The following is a 16,345-nucleotide window of genomic DNA, read 5'->3' as shown; positions in this document are numbered from 1 at the left end:
CAAACCACTCTCAATTACTTTGTTTACATCTCAGTGGTGGAATTCCCCTTTAATGTAATGCTTTGAACCAAAATTAAAAACGCTGACAATGGCAGGAGAAGAGTTTCACAGAGAAGACTGCTTCTGTGTTCTGCCAGGTCTGTGTTATGCCTCTTTTTCTAGACTATATTCTTCAAAATCATTGGAAAGGCAAGTACAATAAGTGTGCTCACTGTCTTCTGCTATGTTAGATACTACTACATCACTCAGAAGGTGCAATCCAGTTCAGTATTTCCTTGATTAAATTACACTCAAACCATAATCGGAGAATGTAAATCAAGATTCAGTCTTCAGAGAGAGTGTTTTACAAGTGAGGTCATGGTCTATTTAAAGGAATGAAACAGCGTTCATACTGTATGTTCTGTGAAGAAACCTCATTGATTCCCTTAGGGACGTGACTGTGTCAGAATTGACCCTGGGACCAGTCTGGAGTCTTTTTCAACCAGCCGTTTCATAATTTTGATCAATTTCACCACATGGTGCAGTTCGACCAGATGTGGAATTCTGGCAGCTCCCTTATCAAACACCTCAGTGAGTCATGAGTACAGTCATTTCCATTGCATGAGAGAGAGAATGTTTATAATTCTTTGGATACTGAGGATCAAATAAAGATGGCTCAGATACAGAGGGCAGAGACTGTAGGGTTCAGAAACAGGAGAGACTTTGGTTTAAAGGGCCCATATCCTGCATTTTCCCTGCATTTTATGTTTTCCCCCTGAGTTCCACTTATGACATTTGGGTACCAATATTAGTCATAATGGTCAGTTTTCCCTGACCATTTTTCAGTCTCTCTTAATCCTTACAATTAAACAAGGTGTTTTTGTTACTGTGCCTTTAAAACATATATGTAAGTACATGATATATATCGTACATAGAGATCAGTGTTTTTGGAGCAGATGCCAGTAACCGATACTGATCAAAGACAGGGTGTGGATGCAACATTTTAAGTCACAGAAGCGATTCTCAACAGTTAAACAAACACACCACTTCAGAAGCTCTGTCTTCTAAATTCATGGACACGTGTTGCCAAGGCAAACAATTTTTTTTTTTTTTTAGATCTATGTGGCCATAAAATCCTTTACAAACATTGTACGAACAATGGCCATGATATAATGTCAGAGCAAACAACAACACAGCAAGTAATATAACTAACGTTAGCGGGGCTATAGGTTAGCAAACTGTCACAACAATTGTTACTGCGAAGCTAACTGCAAACCTTAGCAAATGGGACAATAAAATACTGACCTACCGATTCCTTGAAACAGCACAATAAGTTAATATTACCCACCTGTCAAACAGAAACGGAGCAACATCCTCATCCGTTTTCATGCCTTGCCACTCCTGAAGCTGAAGTCAGCTTCTTTCTTGCCGGCTTCTTGAATTTTCCCATTCCACCATAAATGGTCTGGCGGTAACCATTGAAATAACCAGAGCCTACGCAACCGTGGCAGCTAACAGGACAAAACAGTCCTCCTTCTTCACGGATGGGCTTTTAAATGCACTGGAAAGGCTAAAAGGGCTGACATACAATCACTTTTGTAGTTCTGCTTCTTACTTTAAGTATCAGTCCTTGCCAAAGACATTGGTGTAGTGTAAGCTAAGATTAGCTCTCAGAGGCTAACAGAACCGAATCCGCAAAGCTTTGACAACAGCAGGTTTACAGCGAAATAGGAGCCAAATGTGCACTATACTTTAGGAAAAATGTTAGTTAGGATACAGTGAGGCTGAAGTTGGCCTTCTGAGTCACAGGGTCTAGTAAATATATGTAAACATAAATATGTATGCAAATGCTGTGTGTTGTGCCACATTCAGAAAGGCAGTCTGAGGTAAGGCACTGCTTATAATTTTGGTGTTGACCATTGGATAAGCTGCTGTATGCTCATTAATGGGCATCTGTGTAAATATGTTTGTTTTTGTGACATCACAACAACATCTAATTCAAATTAGGCTGTATTTGCAATTTAATTTCCATATGTGGACTGGAGAATGAATGGTACATTTTGGAAGTTAAACGAAGTTCACGTATGACCTTAAATTTACCATTATTGTTTATTAAATTCAGTTTTCCATGATATGGGCCCTTTAAAGACATGTCATGTCTAAAGATTGCTGTCTTGGATAAAGCTGTATGCTATTTACTGTACATACTGTAAAGAGTACCCTACACTGGCATTTCTTTTAATGGTACTGAGACACCCTGACTAACACTCTGCTATTAAGTCCTCCAGAGCATTTCTCTTCTTCTTATTACCACATAATAAGTGGCCAACCCCATTAGTGACCCGTACGAAGCTAAAATGAGTCAGCAACAGAGCTGTGAGAAGCTGTTGTTCCAACTCTGGGACAAATTGATTGGTGTTTGTTAAACAGGGCCCAGGAGAAATCTGTGAGAAACACATGTACGTTTGTATGGATACGTGAACGTATGTGTGTGTTGCACAGACCTGTTTGAGACCATTCTGCAGCTCCCCTGTATGTACCCCTTGTGTTTGTTGTGTGATGAATAAGGACTATTTGGAAAGAAGCTCAGAGAAGACGTGCAGCATTTGGGACATGCCTGCTCAGCAGTGAAGAGGAAGAATGCTATGTGAGGGAAAACTTCAGCCAAGTCTTATTTTCACTGCCAGAAATGCTAGAGTAATTTAATCTTAAGTGAACTAAGCCCAACCCATACATCACTGATTGATTTGGACATTTAGAATCTTTTCTTCTGCCATAACGTTTAGGGGTCTGGCTAATCTGTCCTGAGTCTTTGAACTAGGGAATTTTAATCAGACTGTTAGCTTCATTTGCAAGTTGTACTTTTATGGAAACGACCTAAATTTTTGTTGAATGATGAGTAGGGATGAATAATATGGCAAAAAATGATCACAATATTTCAAAGTATTTACACAGTATGCATCATGACATTTCTGAGATTTAGTAAGTTGGAACAGAAAAAATAGGGCCTGTAGTGCCACATATAAAAATACTATAATACTGCGATGGCTTTTATTCTGTGTTTTACAAACTGCACTAAATTCAATTAATCAGGCCTAAATATACTCACTTTGTAATGAAACATAGTTAGTCAGTGTTCTTTAAGTACTGACTATATCCACAATACACTCAGAAAAGCATATTGTGACATGTTTTATCATTATCATGACAAATTATTGTCTTGCTGCCCATCCCTAACAATAACAGCCAAAATATCCAGTCATTTTTAATGGTACACCAGCACTGGAGACAAGCAACAGTTTTATGTACACTGATCAGGCATAACATTATGACCACCTCCTTGTTTCTATGCTCATTGTCCATTTTATCAGCTCTACTTGCTATATAGGTGCACTTTGTAGTTTTACAATTACAGACTGTAGTCCATCTATTTCTCAGCACTGCAGTAACACTGACGTGGTGGTGGTGTGTTAGTGTGTGTTGTGCTGGTCTGAGTGGATCAGACACAGCAGTGCTGCTGGAGTTTTTCAACACTGTGTCCACTCACTGTCCACTCTATTAGACACTCCTACCTTGTCAGTCCACCTTGTAGATGTAAAGTCAGAGACAGTAGCTCATCTGCTGCTGCACAGTTTGTGTTGGTCATCCTCTAGTCCTTCATCAGTGGTCACAGGACGCTGCCCACAGGAGGCTGTTGGCTGGATATTTTTGGTTGGTGGACTATTCTCAGTCCAGCAGTGACACTGAGGTGTTTAAAAACTCCAGCAGCACTGCTGTGTCTGATCCACTCAGACCAGTGCAACACACACTAACACACCACCACCACATCAGTGTTACTGCAGTGCTGAGAATGATCCACCACCCAAATAGTGAGGGTGAGGGTCCATGGGGGTCCTGACCACTGAAGAACAGGATTTGAGTCTTTATGCTCACAAGATGCATCAGTGAAGCTTCAGTGAGCTAGAACTGAACTAGCGTTGTAAGGCCTGGGCATTAAGCGAATGTTAGTCTTTGGTGTTCCCAAGGACACCGTGTAAAGCTGTAGTATGACAGTTCTATGCCATATTTGACAGATAAATATGAACTTGTTACTGTCATAATTTTAAATACCACCAGCATTTTTTGATTTTTAGCAAACTATTAACTTCACAGTCCAAACATCTCACACTTTGTTTGTTACATTAGCGCTTTTTCTGTAACTGTAAGTTTCCGGTCGACACATCGTAAACCTCTCATTAGCATATTTTAATACATTAGATCATGATAGTTTCAAGCTCATTTGTAATGTACAAAATTAAGCTGCTATGTAGTGCCCAACAAATAATTTTTTTTGGATGCACTGAGAGAGCCTGTGTATTCACTGGGAAAAATGTGCGCTATAATAACATATTTGATACAAATACCAGTTTATATAATCATAATAAACCATTCAAAAGGACATAACCATTTAAACACATTTTGGATTGCAGGGGGTCTTTAAAGCAGTGTTAATAAAAAAATGTATTTCACTGTGCTGTGATATGGAAAAAATATGCTATTAAATTTTCTCAATATCACCTGGCACTGCTATATGCTGTGGCCATTGCTGTCTTTTTTTGTTTCCAGTAATCATGCACTGTCATGCATGAGGGTGTTTTTAAGAGTTGTTAGAGAAAAGGCATGAGTCTGCAGTGCCTATGATAGGGAAGAAACATCACTCCTTTATTACTGATTGCATAATCTATGTAACATCTGTATTTTACCATTGGCCTGTAGCTTTGTATCAGTAACGTATCAGGAATATGTGTTTTGTTAGGAGGTCTTTGTTCATGGAAACATGTAGCACATAACATATTCTGTCTTGAAACTTTCATAGTCCCATATATCCTGGGCATCCATTGAATTGCTGTGTTAAGAGACTACAACAAGTGGTTTACATAACTGATATTATTTTAAAAGTGGTTGAGATCAGTGAAGTAGTTCTGACTAGTACAGGTAATACAGGTGAATATGTATTGTTGCTGTCACAAGAAAATGTTGTTTTTTATCAGGATTTTTAAAATTATTTACATTATCTGGACCTTTTGTGATGAATAGCCCAGTAGAAATTTTGAAAAGCAAAGGCTTTATTACACCTTTACTATGTAACCTCAGTGTACAGTGTGTTAAATGTAGAGGTTATTCTGATAGTAGACCAACTTTTATTGACACACATCCTGTTTCTCAGAGAAAGTAACATTTTTAAAAAGCAAAACAAACATTGAATTTGCATTGCCCAATATTCATGGTTTGTGGTACAATGGCTAATTTGATGTACTTGGAAGTCTATGGCTTTTTTGAGATGTTGACTTAGGAAGAACTACATGAGTTTTAAGTGATGCTAAAATGTTGATATAATTTACTTTACCAATGAACAAATTGTGGCAACAATTATCCTAAATACAATTTTGTCATAAAAATCTATTTAAAGGATGTTATTAAATCACTAGTGTATAATGGCCAGTGTACTAAACGTGGGGTGAACTTTCAATGTGCTTTTTAAATAGACTAGTTAGATTTATTTTTCTCTCAGTGAGGAAATTTCCATTTGACATTTTCTTTCTTTATCCTTATAACACTCCACTTGAATTTGACCTAATGTTGTCCTAGAAAAAAAAACTGAGTAACAGTGATTTTGATAATTATACTACTCAGTGTTGAAAATATAACTTATTTTATATTTAAAGACATTTCAGGCAATAAATGTTTGTTAAATGGTCTGCAGGGCACTTACTAAAGTATAAATGAAGTGGCAGACTGTGGAGTGCTTTGTCACCCATTTCCCCTGTTTATCTTTGGGTTGACTGTTTCTCTTATCAGAACAGACCGTATGGGACACTCTTTGGAAAAGACAACACAGTGACATTCGTAAGGCCCTATTAGGTTTCTAGGACATCTTCTGAGAATGGGTGTGAGTGTCTGTACAGCTTCTACACTGTTGCATCCTAAAATGTTTTATGAAGCAAGTATTAAAAAGTATTAATGAATGTTGCAGTGTTTCAGCCATTATTTTGGTATGGCATTGTATGGGTAGATGATATGTTATTATGATAAATTATGGCATGAGTGTAGTATTGGCAGCATCAGTATTTCTAGAACACAGAGCAACCACATGCACTGTTAATCCAATCTGATTATAGAGGACATAAAAAAACAACAAACAGCACGTAGCAACTGCTTAATTGCGTAATAAAAAGTGTGGGTGGTCGATATGGCAGAAATATAACGTCATGATACTAGATATTTTCATGATATATGGTATCATTGCTGAAAGCTTATATCTCCAAAATGGTAAGTTTATGGAAGAAGGAAAAACCTTTAATGAAACACAATTAATGTGACACAATTTTATTTAAGTAATTTTACACAATGTAAAGGGCAGTTGGCAATTTAAATGTTTAAATGTAAAAAAAAATAAAAAAATAAAAAAAATTAAATAAATTGAAATAAAAGATTGTCCTGATAGTGGCACTATGTAACACAAAATTTTGGCGTTCTGTAGTTTGATAGGGTGGGTCATGCGAAATGCAAAAAACCGTTTCACATTTCACCTACTGCACTGCACTACATCCAGTTAAACAGGACTAATTATGCCTAATTATGCTGTCTTTGTGTTGAAACATGCAGTTGGTCAGTATTTTAAGTACTTAAAATACTTCATTTTTTATCATTTGTTTGATAATCCTCTGTCTTCTTAAACATTTTTGCAAATAAGTGCATAAAAAAAAAGTTGCTCACTATTGCATTCAGCTGAAAGTTTCCTTGTTGAATTGACATTGCATTGCATCGTATTGTAAATAGTAGTAATAAGTCTGGAATAATGCAGTTGCTGCTGTTCTTTAACTTCAGAGTGGCAAGTTATATGAGCTTAATTGTTGCTCAGTTGCTATCTCATTAAAAGAGGAAGTATAAAGTGAGTCTCACTTGCTATTAAAAGTGATGTGAGGTGGCATAAACATCAAAAAACCCTGCAAAAGTTATATTAGTTATTAGAGTATTTCTGTATCTCTGACGAAATATAATAGAACATCTCAACATGCATAAGTTAGTCATGAAAGTAACCCAGATTATATCAAACAGCATATATTATTTCACTGCTCACTGTAGCTTCATCCTTTGAGGTTATGGCAGACATACCAGAGATTGGGGGTGGTGGGGGGGGGGTAGACAGAGCAAGGGTTACTATGGTAACGGGGCTCAGGAATTAAGTTTTCTGTTTGATAGTTGGGCAGCTCAGTCAAGTAACTGGCCTCAAAATAAGTGTTACATTACGAGGAAGGAAAAACAACAAATGAAAAAAACAGGAGAAGAGGAAAGAGTTCCTAATTCTCTGTTAACAGAACGGTAAATGGTGAGTAGCAGTAACGTTTTTCCTTTATGCTTGTTCTGGCTGTAACTTTTCACTGCAGCTGAGATTGTGATCTGAATAAGATAACACATAGATAGGCAGCCAAAGGCTTCAAGTCAAAGAGTTTTGCGTCATATTGCAGTGGATCTGTGTGGGGGATGTCCTGCCTGGGCATTCCTGTACTTCTGTGGTTGTGGTAGTTCACAAACAACCTGAAAGGTATGTTCACTGAAGGGACTTGAGAATACCTGAGGATTACATAATGGGATTACACAAGGGGGGAAAAAGAGTAGGAAGCAGGCCGCACAAGTTAGCCCTCATCCTCGCAGGCTGATAGCTGTTGCGTGATAGGGAAGAGAGAGAGACAGAAGGTGGAATGGCAACAACTAACACTGGAAAAAAACCTGTTGAATTTACATGATTCAAATATGTACAGTGTTTCCACACAAATGAATTGTTACATTAAGTTAAATTAAGTACTTACACATAGTAGTTATTTTGATTATTGATGTTAATTCATGTTGAGCCAGCATACACATATGATATAAAGTCATGTAAATTTATAACAACTTCTAAGAAACTTTTTTTTCAGTGTTGTCTGCATGGCTCTGACCTGCACTGAAAAAGGTAGTGCACTGAATTTAGTTAAGTCATATTAGAGATTGTGTGATACCACATCCTTTTCTGACACTAATACTGATATTAAAACCTTCAGCATCTGCCAATACCGATATTTTTTTCTTTAATATTTTTCCTGGAGAACTACAGAACTTTAAAATGAGCTATTGTAATTAAAGCACTTCATTTACTAACAATCAAAAAGTAGGCTGGCACGTAGGGGTGGGCGATATGACAAAAATGTGCTCAGGGAAGCATATTGTGACCTAATTTATGATGATACTGATGAATGTTGTCATATATTGTGAAGCCCTGTTCATAATATTCAGCCTTTCTGAGGTTTGATAGGTTGAATTTGACAAAAATAAACCAGTAATGCAAAGTAAAAAAAAATCCTATCAAAAACTATGAATGCTGGGATTTTTATTAAACGTTACATGTGCTACTACAATAAATCCAACTGAACAGGTCTAATTACAGGCTCTCTTTTTAATGAAACATGCAATTCAGTTGGTTTTCTTTAAGTACTGGTGGTATCTGTGATATGCTCAGAAAAGCAAAATGTCTCATAATATGACATAATTGATCATATAAATATTGTCTTATTGCCCACCCATATTGTCCACTGTCAGGCTCAAACTACTTAACCCCTTATCATCCCAGGCTTATTACATACTAAGTCTTATTATCCGGTAAATACAGGGGCTTCGATGCAAAATAGCTGAGCTATTCTTAGGTTATAGAAGTGTGCAATACGACTTTGGGACTGCCGGCAGGCCCTCGCCATGTAAGGGATTAAACACTTTCCCACAGGAAGTAGTAATTCAGGTGCGATTTGTTAAAAGTTTAGATCAGATTAATTCTTTTTTTCTGTCCAACATCCAGTCCAGCATTTTCTCCTGATATTGGCCTGATACCTGGCATTCGATCAGCTGTACCTCTAAATCAAATTTGTGCTTAACTTTCACATGACTAAGATATATTACATCAACACACATTTGTTGGTCAGTTTATTTTACTTAAGAATTGTGTTGCTGTAATATGTTTTATTCATGTGGAAATGAGAAGATGAAGTTGTTTCCAGCATTACTTTTTTTGGACTTAATGTCATTGCTTAGTTTCATAATACAAGTATACTTTTGTCATTTAAAGAGATTTATTTTTTGATCATGTTCATTCATCACATTAAGGCATTTCAGACTGGAAAAGATGACCTCTGTGTAAACATGCCTGTTTGATTGTAGTTGAATAGTTTGGTCTGCCCGGCCCATGACCTTGTTTTGTGCCTGATGTGCCTGATGTCTTTGTTTTTACAGTCTTCCTGTCTTTGACAAACACAGTCCCACTGGGGAGTTTTTGTGACTGAGCATTTCTATTTTTGCCTCTATGATTGAATAATCTTATAAACAAATATTTATCGTTAGTGTGGAAGTGAAGTGGTGTGTGTGTGGTTTTGGGGTGTGTCCTCAAGTTGACAGTTAGGCCAAGTTAAAGACCTATTTTTGGTTTTTATTACTTATTTGAGTGACATATCTGAGGTGGTATGGTGGGATGTATCTACTGTATTAGGTTTTGTGTACAGTCTGTCACAGTACATTTGCAGTACAGTAATAATACAGCAATAAGCGGAAATTTGTAGATTTTCAAAGAAGCGGCTTGAGTTAAAATGGTTTTGCTAACTTTGTGCCTGTAGACGAACCCTTGGTGGTACAAGGTAGAGCTTCTTATTGGCAGATTTTTGTTTGAAATTTCCATTCTGTTCCATCATACAGGCGTCTGAATGTAACTGCTGCCTTATTTAAGGTGGAACAGGAATTTTGAAGAAGAAGGCAACTTGAATTTTGTCTAATTTCTCAAGCCATTTGTCTCATACGTGTGTCCCGTACACTCGTGCCTCCGACCATCAGGTACTGCTGGATTTTGGAAAATATTGCGGTCATTCACACTGTCAGTACCAGCTGGTCCACAGCTTGTTTTAGTTCTCAGGTGGTACGAGAAGAAGTGTAGCAATCGGCCTGGTGTCTGTGTTAGTCTAAGACTAGCCCTAAAAAAAAATGGCTGTTCCTTTATGTCGGCTACCTCGAAAAAGTGAACTACTTCTAATGCAGTTGACTAGACAGTGGGAAATGATTAAGGGTCTGCTACTTTTCCCCATTTAAAACATGACTAAAACATCCCTGGCACAGCCATTCAGCTAAATGTGCTAACATTAGTTTGGTTTGCACTGTTTGTACATAGTGGTATAACAGTTACACCAAAACTTATACCCGAGGAAGCATTTTAACCTGTAAGCCACATGAACTCATGATTTGTAGAACCCTTTCATTTCATCATAACAAACAACTTCTGTGTCATGCTTTTCTCCACAGTTTGAGAATTTGCCCTGTACTGAATAGAGTAGTTACATGTGATAGGATCTGAACCTACAGTCTGTATTGAATTGCCACTGTGAGAAATTCTGAAGAATCTTCTAGGAGGAACTATGTTTCAACACTTGTGTTCAGCAGCTAACTCCACAAGAGCTCACTGAAAACCCTTTTTCAGGTCTGTATTGTAAATTAGATTTATAACTGGAATAAGTGATCACAACAACAATGCTTATGAACGTCAAGTGAAAAGCTTTGCTTAGACACTGAGCTGTAAGTATGGTACTGGCAGGTATTGCGTGCAAAACTGTGCCTGACCTTGTGTGGCACAGTATTGTGCAACCAGCTGTTGCAGGTGTCGTTTTTTTCTCAGCATTCATCACCTACAGTAATGTCACCATGACCAAGGGAAAACTGACACCCACGACAAGAGGCATTTCTGCTGCTAACCGTTCTCCAAAGCTCAGAGTACAAACTGGCATTTAGAAAAGGCTCATGGCCTTTTCATTTGTCAAGTTTGTCTAATGTTGTAGACTCTGTGGATTTTTGGGTTAATTATTCCCATAGCCTACTTCTTTTTACATTGTTTTTTTTTTCATAGTTTTCTGTATTTACAATCTTAACACCCAGTGTGTGATTTCTGTCTATTTCTTTTCCCTCTACTTCTCAATATCTCCCTGTTTAAGATGGTTATGCGGTGTTGACAGGCTACAGGAAGACCTTTCTGTCAGGTATGGACAGAAACTGCCTCCATGTGCCGTTTGTCTGTCCATCCACTGCGTTGTTATCTGCATTCTGGATTTTTGTCCGCTTAAAGATCAGGCCTGTGCTTCACTCAGCTTTGTTCTATTTGTGCTTTACTTACTCAGCCCCCTTCTTTCTCTTATATATGTCAGAACAAAACCTTTTATGTCCATTTTTTGTCATCAAGTAGACCAATATAAGTGGTCCAAAATAACTTCTTATTTATTAATGTAATCTCTGTAAGTCTTTTTTACATTTACTTCCGTAAGTTAAGAAGATTTTTTTTTCCTCCAAAAGTTAATTTTGGAGATATAAGGTTTTATTTCGACAGCAACAGTGTGCGTGTGTGCGTGCATGTGTTCTCCATCTTTTGCTTTAGCCCCATTCTTTAATTTATTCCAGATAATTCTATAAAACTCCACCCCCATACTGTGTTATTTATATAATTTAGCGTTTTCAGTTTCTGATGTTTAAATAAGTTTTTGAAATGTGTCAGTTAATATCATATTAATCATATCTTACATTTCACAGTTGACAAATGACAATCATATCAGTAAAGTACAAACTAAAACTGTAGTTTTTGACCATATAAAAAATGTATTAGGCAATATTATTGTTATTGGACTGTGTAGCTCCTTAAAATTGATATTGATTTTGGTACCAATTTTTTATAGAATTCCTTATCATTCAGATTCTATTGTTTGATTGTCGTCTATTTAATTTTCTTCCGTTTCCTCGTAACTTCCCCCATTCTTCTTGTGTGCGTGTGTGTGCATGTGTGTGCCATGCTGTCCTGGCCTGTAACTAGGCCTGCCCCTATGCTACAATATTGCCTCAAGGAGTCGGTCAGATTTTGTTGTTAGAATGACAGCTGGGGCAGACACACTGTGAGCTTTATTCTGCAGCTTTTCACAGTGCGTTTAACAGTTTGAAGTTTTTACCGTAGCATACGAACTAGCTCTCTGTCAAGGTCTGGCGTAGGCCATCTGTACTCCACTCCCACACCACTTTACTGACTGGCAATGAGGGCCCATTGAGCTGCGTGGTCTGTGACACTTCCCTCACAGTGTACATGGTGTGTATATTCTGTGTCTATGAAAAAGTGAGTGGATCCTCATGTAGGCTTGCAGTGTCTATATTGAGTGTATGTTGTGGTCTGCATGCTTACTGTGCTGTGTGTATTTGACAGTGAATTTCCTCATTTGAATTTTCATCTCTGCGTGTGTGTATGACAGTCCACCCTTCCTCACAGGAAGTCCTGTTTTTCTAGGCAGTGTTCTCACAGTTCTGACCTGTCAGTACTAGTTATTGGTAATCCAGGGGATACCAGAGAATAGTGGGTGTATTTATGTCCATACATATAGAAAACAGAGTACACTGGTAAAAACAAGAAAAAGAAGAGATTGTGTGTTTTTTGTGACTGCAATTATATTTTCTCTAAATTGTTTAACTTTTCTGACCAGTATTTTTATTGTGATTATTTTATGTAAAATAAGGCCTGTTTTATGCCCAAGAAGATAAGTACATCCAAATTTCCTCACTAAACAAAGTTGTTTATAGTATAGGCTGTGATTAAAATTACGGCACCTTTGATTTGGAAAGTGCACTCTTTCAAATTGTGTTTTTAAGTAATATATATATATAATATATATATATATATATATATATATATATATATATATAATATATTTTATTTATAGAATATTTTAGCCCTAGTGTTTTGTGCTGTAGATTTCATTGATATATGATTGCCGAAGGTAAGTCCTTACTTTTTCCTGAAATTTAAACAGGACTTTTTTTTTCCATCTATTATAAATACTCACAGTGTTTCATTTACAAGTCTAGGTAGGTATGTCAGTCACTTTTTTTATATTATTTAGAGGTTTAATGTGTGTCTTTGTGTCTTCTTTGAATGTGTGTGATTTTATTTTTCCCCTGTGAAACCTGATCATTTTTTAAACAGTTAAAATGTACTTTCATGGGTGTACATATTCCTTGGTGCACTAAAATATGTGTGGTAAACACTGAAAGACAGTATTTGAAACAAAATATATGCTCTGTAACACTTCAGCCACAGGGTAATATGTTAGGCTCAAACTAATACACTAGCCAGGAGGTAATATGCTAGTCACAGTACAGAGATACAGTACAATACAATTCAACACAATACAGTATACTGTGATACTGGATGCAATTAGAGGTAGTATTGTTCCATCTTAAAAAAATGTACTCAGTGTTCTTGAAGTTCAGAGAGCAAAGAAAAGATACAGACCACATTTAACCCAGAATCACACTCACAACTAAATGTTCCTGTATTTTTCTTTGTGGCTGGGAATCTGTATTCTTATGACTCTGACCCCTCAGGGATTCAAAGAATATTTGATCTATGACCTACAGAAGCTAAGATGTGTACCATCTGCTCTGTTTCTTGTTTCGCATTCAGCTAAATATCAGTTCAGTTGTGTGACTCAGTGTTGAATTGCCATTTTTAGCTTTCAGTTTCAGAGGATTGTGATGCTGTGTGTGGGAAGTGAAACATTTTTTCCATCATTGTTATACCCATTGACTGTGAAAGACTTGATGTTCTTTTTGTTACATAAAATATGGCACATCATTCCTACACTGATTTATAATGAATGATTTTGACACATTTTGTGGTGTTAAGTGTATGAGTGTTCATATGAGTGATGGCTCACCATACTGTGTGTGTGTGTCTGTGTGTGTGTGTGTCTGTGTGTGTGTGTGTGTCTGTGTGTGTGTGTGTTGTGTGTGTGTGTGTGTGTGTTTATTTTTTATTTTATTTTATTTTATTTTTTGTCTAATGTTTTGTAAAGTCAGGCTCTGATTGGTTCTATCCTCCACAGACAACAATGGTCTGCTCTCCAGCTCAGACAGGGGAACACCACTGCCAGGCCATCAGGAGGTAAGTGCCTCCTTCATTTTCAACTTCCTTTGTGACAAACTACTCTCATAGCTGTGAGTTTGTGCTTGTTTGTTTATTTGGTTGGTGTTCCCCATCTGTCCACGTTTTGTTTATTTAATGTTCACTCAAATCAGCCATTAATTACAAGTTATACATTTTTAACATCTGGAAAAAAGCAGAAAACATTTTTAAAAGAAAATTACACAGAAGCCTCAACAACTAAATATATATATATGTGTATAATACATATATATATATATATATATATATATATATATATATATATATAATATCCTTCCACTGTGAGAAGACAACTTACACCAGCAGCTTCTTTGGTTGATTTGCAATTTTCTTTCTTTTTGTTTATTTCTTTTTCTTATTAATGACTTCTTGACAGCTATGCATCCTTTCACATCAATAGCATTAAGTTGCCTTCTCACAGTGGAAGGATGGACAGAAACGGCTGTGTTTTTTTTTCACATCTGAAACAAGAGTGGAGCTTTATTTTTCTCCTCACTCTCAAGGATGAAAGCTTAAAGTGCTGTTTATCTGATGAAGAAAGTTTTGGTGGTCTACCAGGCCTGAAGAAGCCAGATGAAGGATTGCACACTGCTTGTACATCTTACTTGCAACATAAATGTAATATTGATGAAAAGTTTACAGTCTGCACCTCTGACACTTAGAATTTCCTTGCTTGTTTTTATTTTATTAATATTGAATTACACACATGGTTTTGTAATAACTGGTGATAATCACTGACTTCTAAAGGTTAAATAGTATTTTTTATACAGAAGTGTTTGTGCCGAGTACAGCACCAGGGCATCTTTCAAGCCATACCCCCACCTCCACCCTCCCCCAAGTTCGAAAACATTTACGATTTTTCTCATGACCCATATGTGTGACAACTTTTAGTTCAGTGCAGTGCTTTCTATAGGTTAAAGATCAGCTGCTATAGCTTCCTGTTGCTAATGGCTCCCTTGGTGGCAGGGGTGAACGGACACATTATGTAATGGTTCCTTGTTCTGTACGCTCACACCACCTTCTGTGGATTCCTATTCTTTGTCAGTTCAGTCGATTTTTGCATGTTTATGGTTGAAATTAGCCTTGTATATATGCTTGGAGAAAAATATTGGAGTATATATAAATATAAAATGCTGGTCACATTATCAGTACCGTATCATTGGCCCTGCCTGCCAAGCAGCATAACTCAGTGCTCTTTACATGCACATCTAAAAGCCATTACTCTATTATTGCCATCATCGTGATGATCTTAAGCCCTATTCAAGCTGGATTACCTTTACCTGGAGAGGTACTGTAAGTGATTACTGATGAGATCCAAGCTTTTAATCCATTACAAATCTGCAATGTCTGTAGCTTTTACAACTCTGATGCGTAGGGATTCCTACGCAGGATGACCTGTAATTCACTGGACCCAGAGGTCTATCAGTGATATTAGGGAAGGGGAGGGCGGGCACAACGCATTTTGTTTTTGCTAAATAATTTTACAAATATTTGAGAAAGATTAATATTTTTTATACAGGCAACCTGCACATCTGTGCTTTAAATTAAACATGACCTTTGTTTTCCTGCATTCCAGCATCAACTATTTGTGAACAACAGTTCAGCCAGAAGCGTTGAGTGCAAACTATGCAACTATGTATGATGCTGTGAGAATTTGGAAATTTCTCTCAAAGATGAAAAGTACTATTTATCTGATGGTGACAGTGTTTTATTTAGTATTTTTGTAGTATTTAGTATTTTCTTTGACTTTCCCCTTCTTTATCCAAGTGAATTATGTAATGTATAATCTCCCCAGAAATATCTCCTAAAAAATGTTTTTTCTCCATTGTTTTGACTCAAAATTAAATAATTAAAAGCTATTTGGAATATGCAGGGTGATTCAAAAAGATTAATCTGATTTCAGAATGATTTATTTCTCTTGTAAATCATTACAGAACAATGCAGTTAATTCTAAATGGTTTAAGTGAGCATAAAGTTTATTATGTCATTTTACAGGTGCTCAATATGAACCTCCTCCAGCTGTATGGACTATCAACGTGATAGTCTGATTCATCACATTGAGCATGTTGGGTGTCACTGTACTCACGGCTCTTTCAATGCAATTTTGGAGATCATTCAGTGTTGTGGAACCAACAATGAACGCTCTGAGCTGTTGGAGGTTCACTGCCGATGAAAATCACGTTGCACAGTTGTCACAGATTCACTCTTATTGAAGCAGAGAACGCAAAATGCTTTCTGCTCAAGGGTCACCATCTCCTCACAGACTGAAGAGAGCCATCTTCAGGTGACAGTCAGAAACTCTATGACCCCCTCTTTCAGTTGATATGT

The 16,345-nt window shown here is 37.0% G+C and overlaps 1 protein-coding gene across 4 annotated transcripts in view; it reads left to right on the top strand.

Moving 5' to 3' along the window:
* Positions 1-16,345, top strand: part of ano5b (anoctamin 5b) — a 52,172-nt gene that overhangs the window by 1,424 nt on the left and 34,403 nt on the right. Inside the window, exons 2-3 of one of the 4 annotated variants that reach the window (XM_036584201.1) lie at positions 11,016-11,060; positions 13,938-13,996. In XM_036584201.1, coding sequence (XP_036440094.1) covers positions 11,016-11,060; positions 13,938-13,996 — 104 coding nt within the window. Of the gene's footprint in view, positions 1-11,015; positions 11,061-13,907; positions 13,997-16,345 lie in introns of all 4 variants that reach the window. The other 3 variants (XM_036584202.1, XM_036584204.1, XM_036584205.1) reach the window with 3 other exon arrangements.

Source organism: Colossoma macropomum, unplaced genomic scaffold (assembly GCF_904425465.1).
Source record: "Colossoma macropomum unplaced genomic scaffold, Colossoma_macropomum, whole genome shotgun sequence".
Taxonomy (NCBI): Eukaryota; Metazoa; Chordata; class Actinopteri; order Characiformes; family Serrasalmidae; genus Colossoma; species Colossoma macropomum.
Note: the sequence above shows the minus strand (reverse complement) of the source record. Positions and strands in the feature narration are given on the sequence as shown.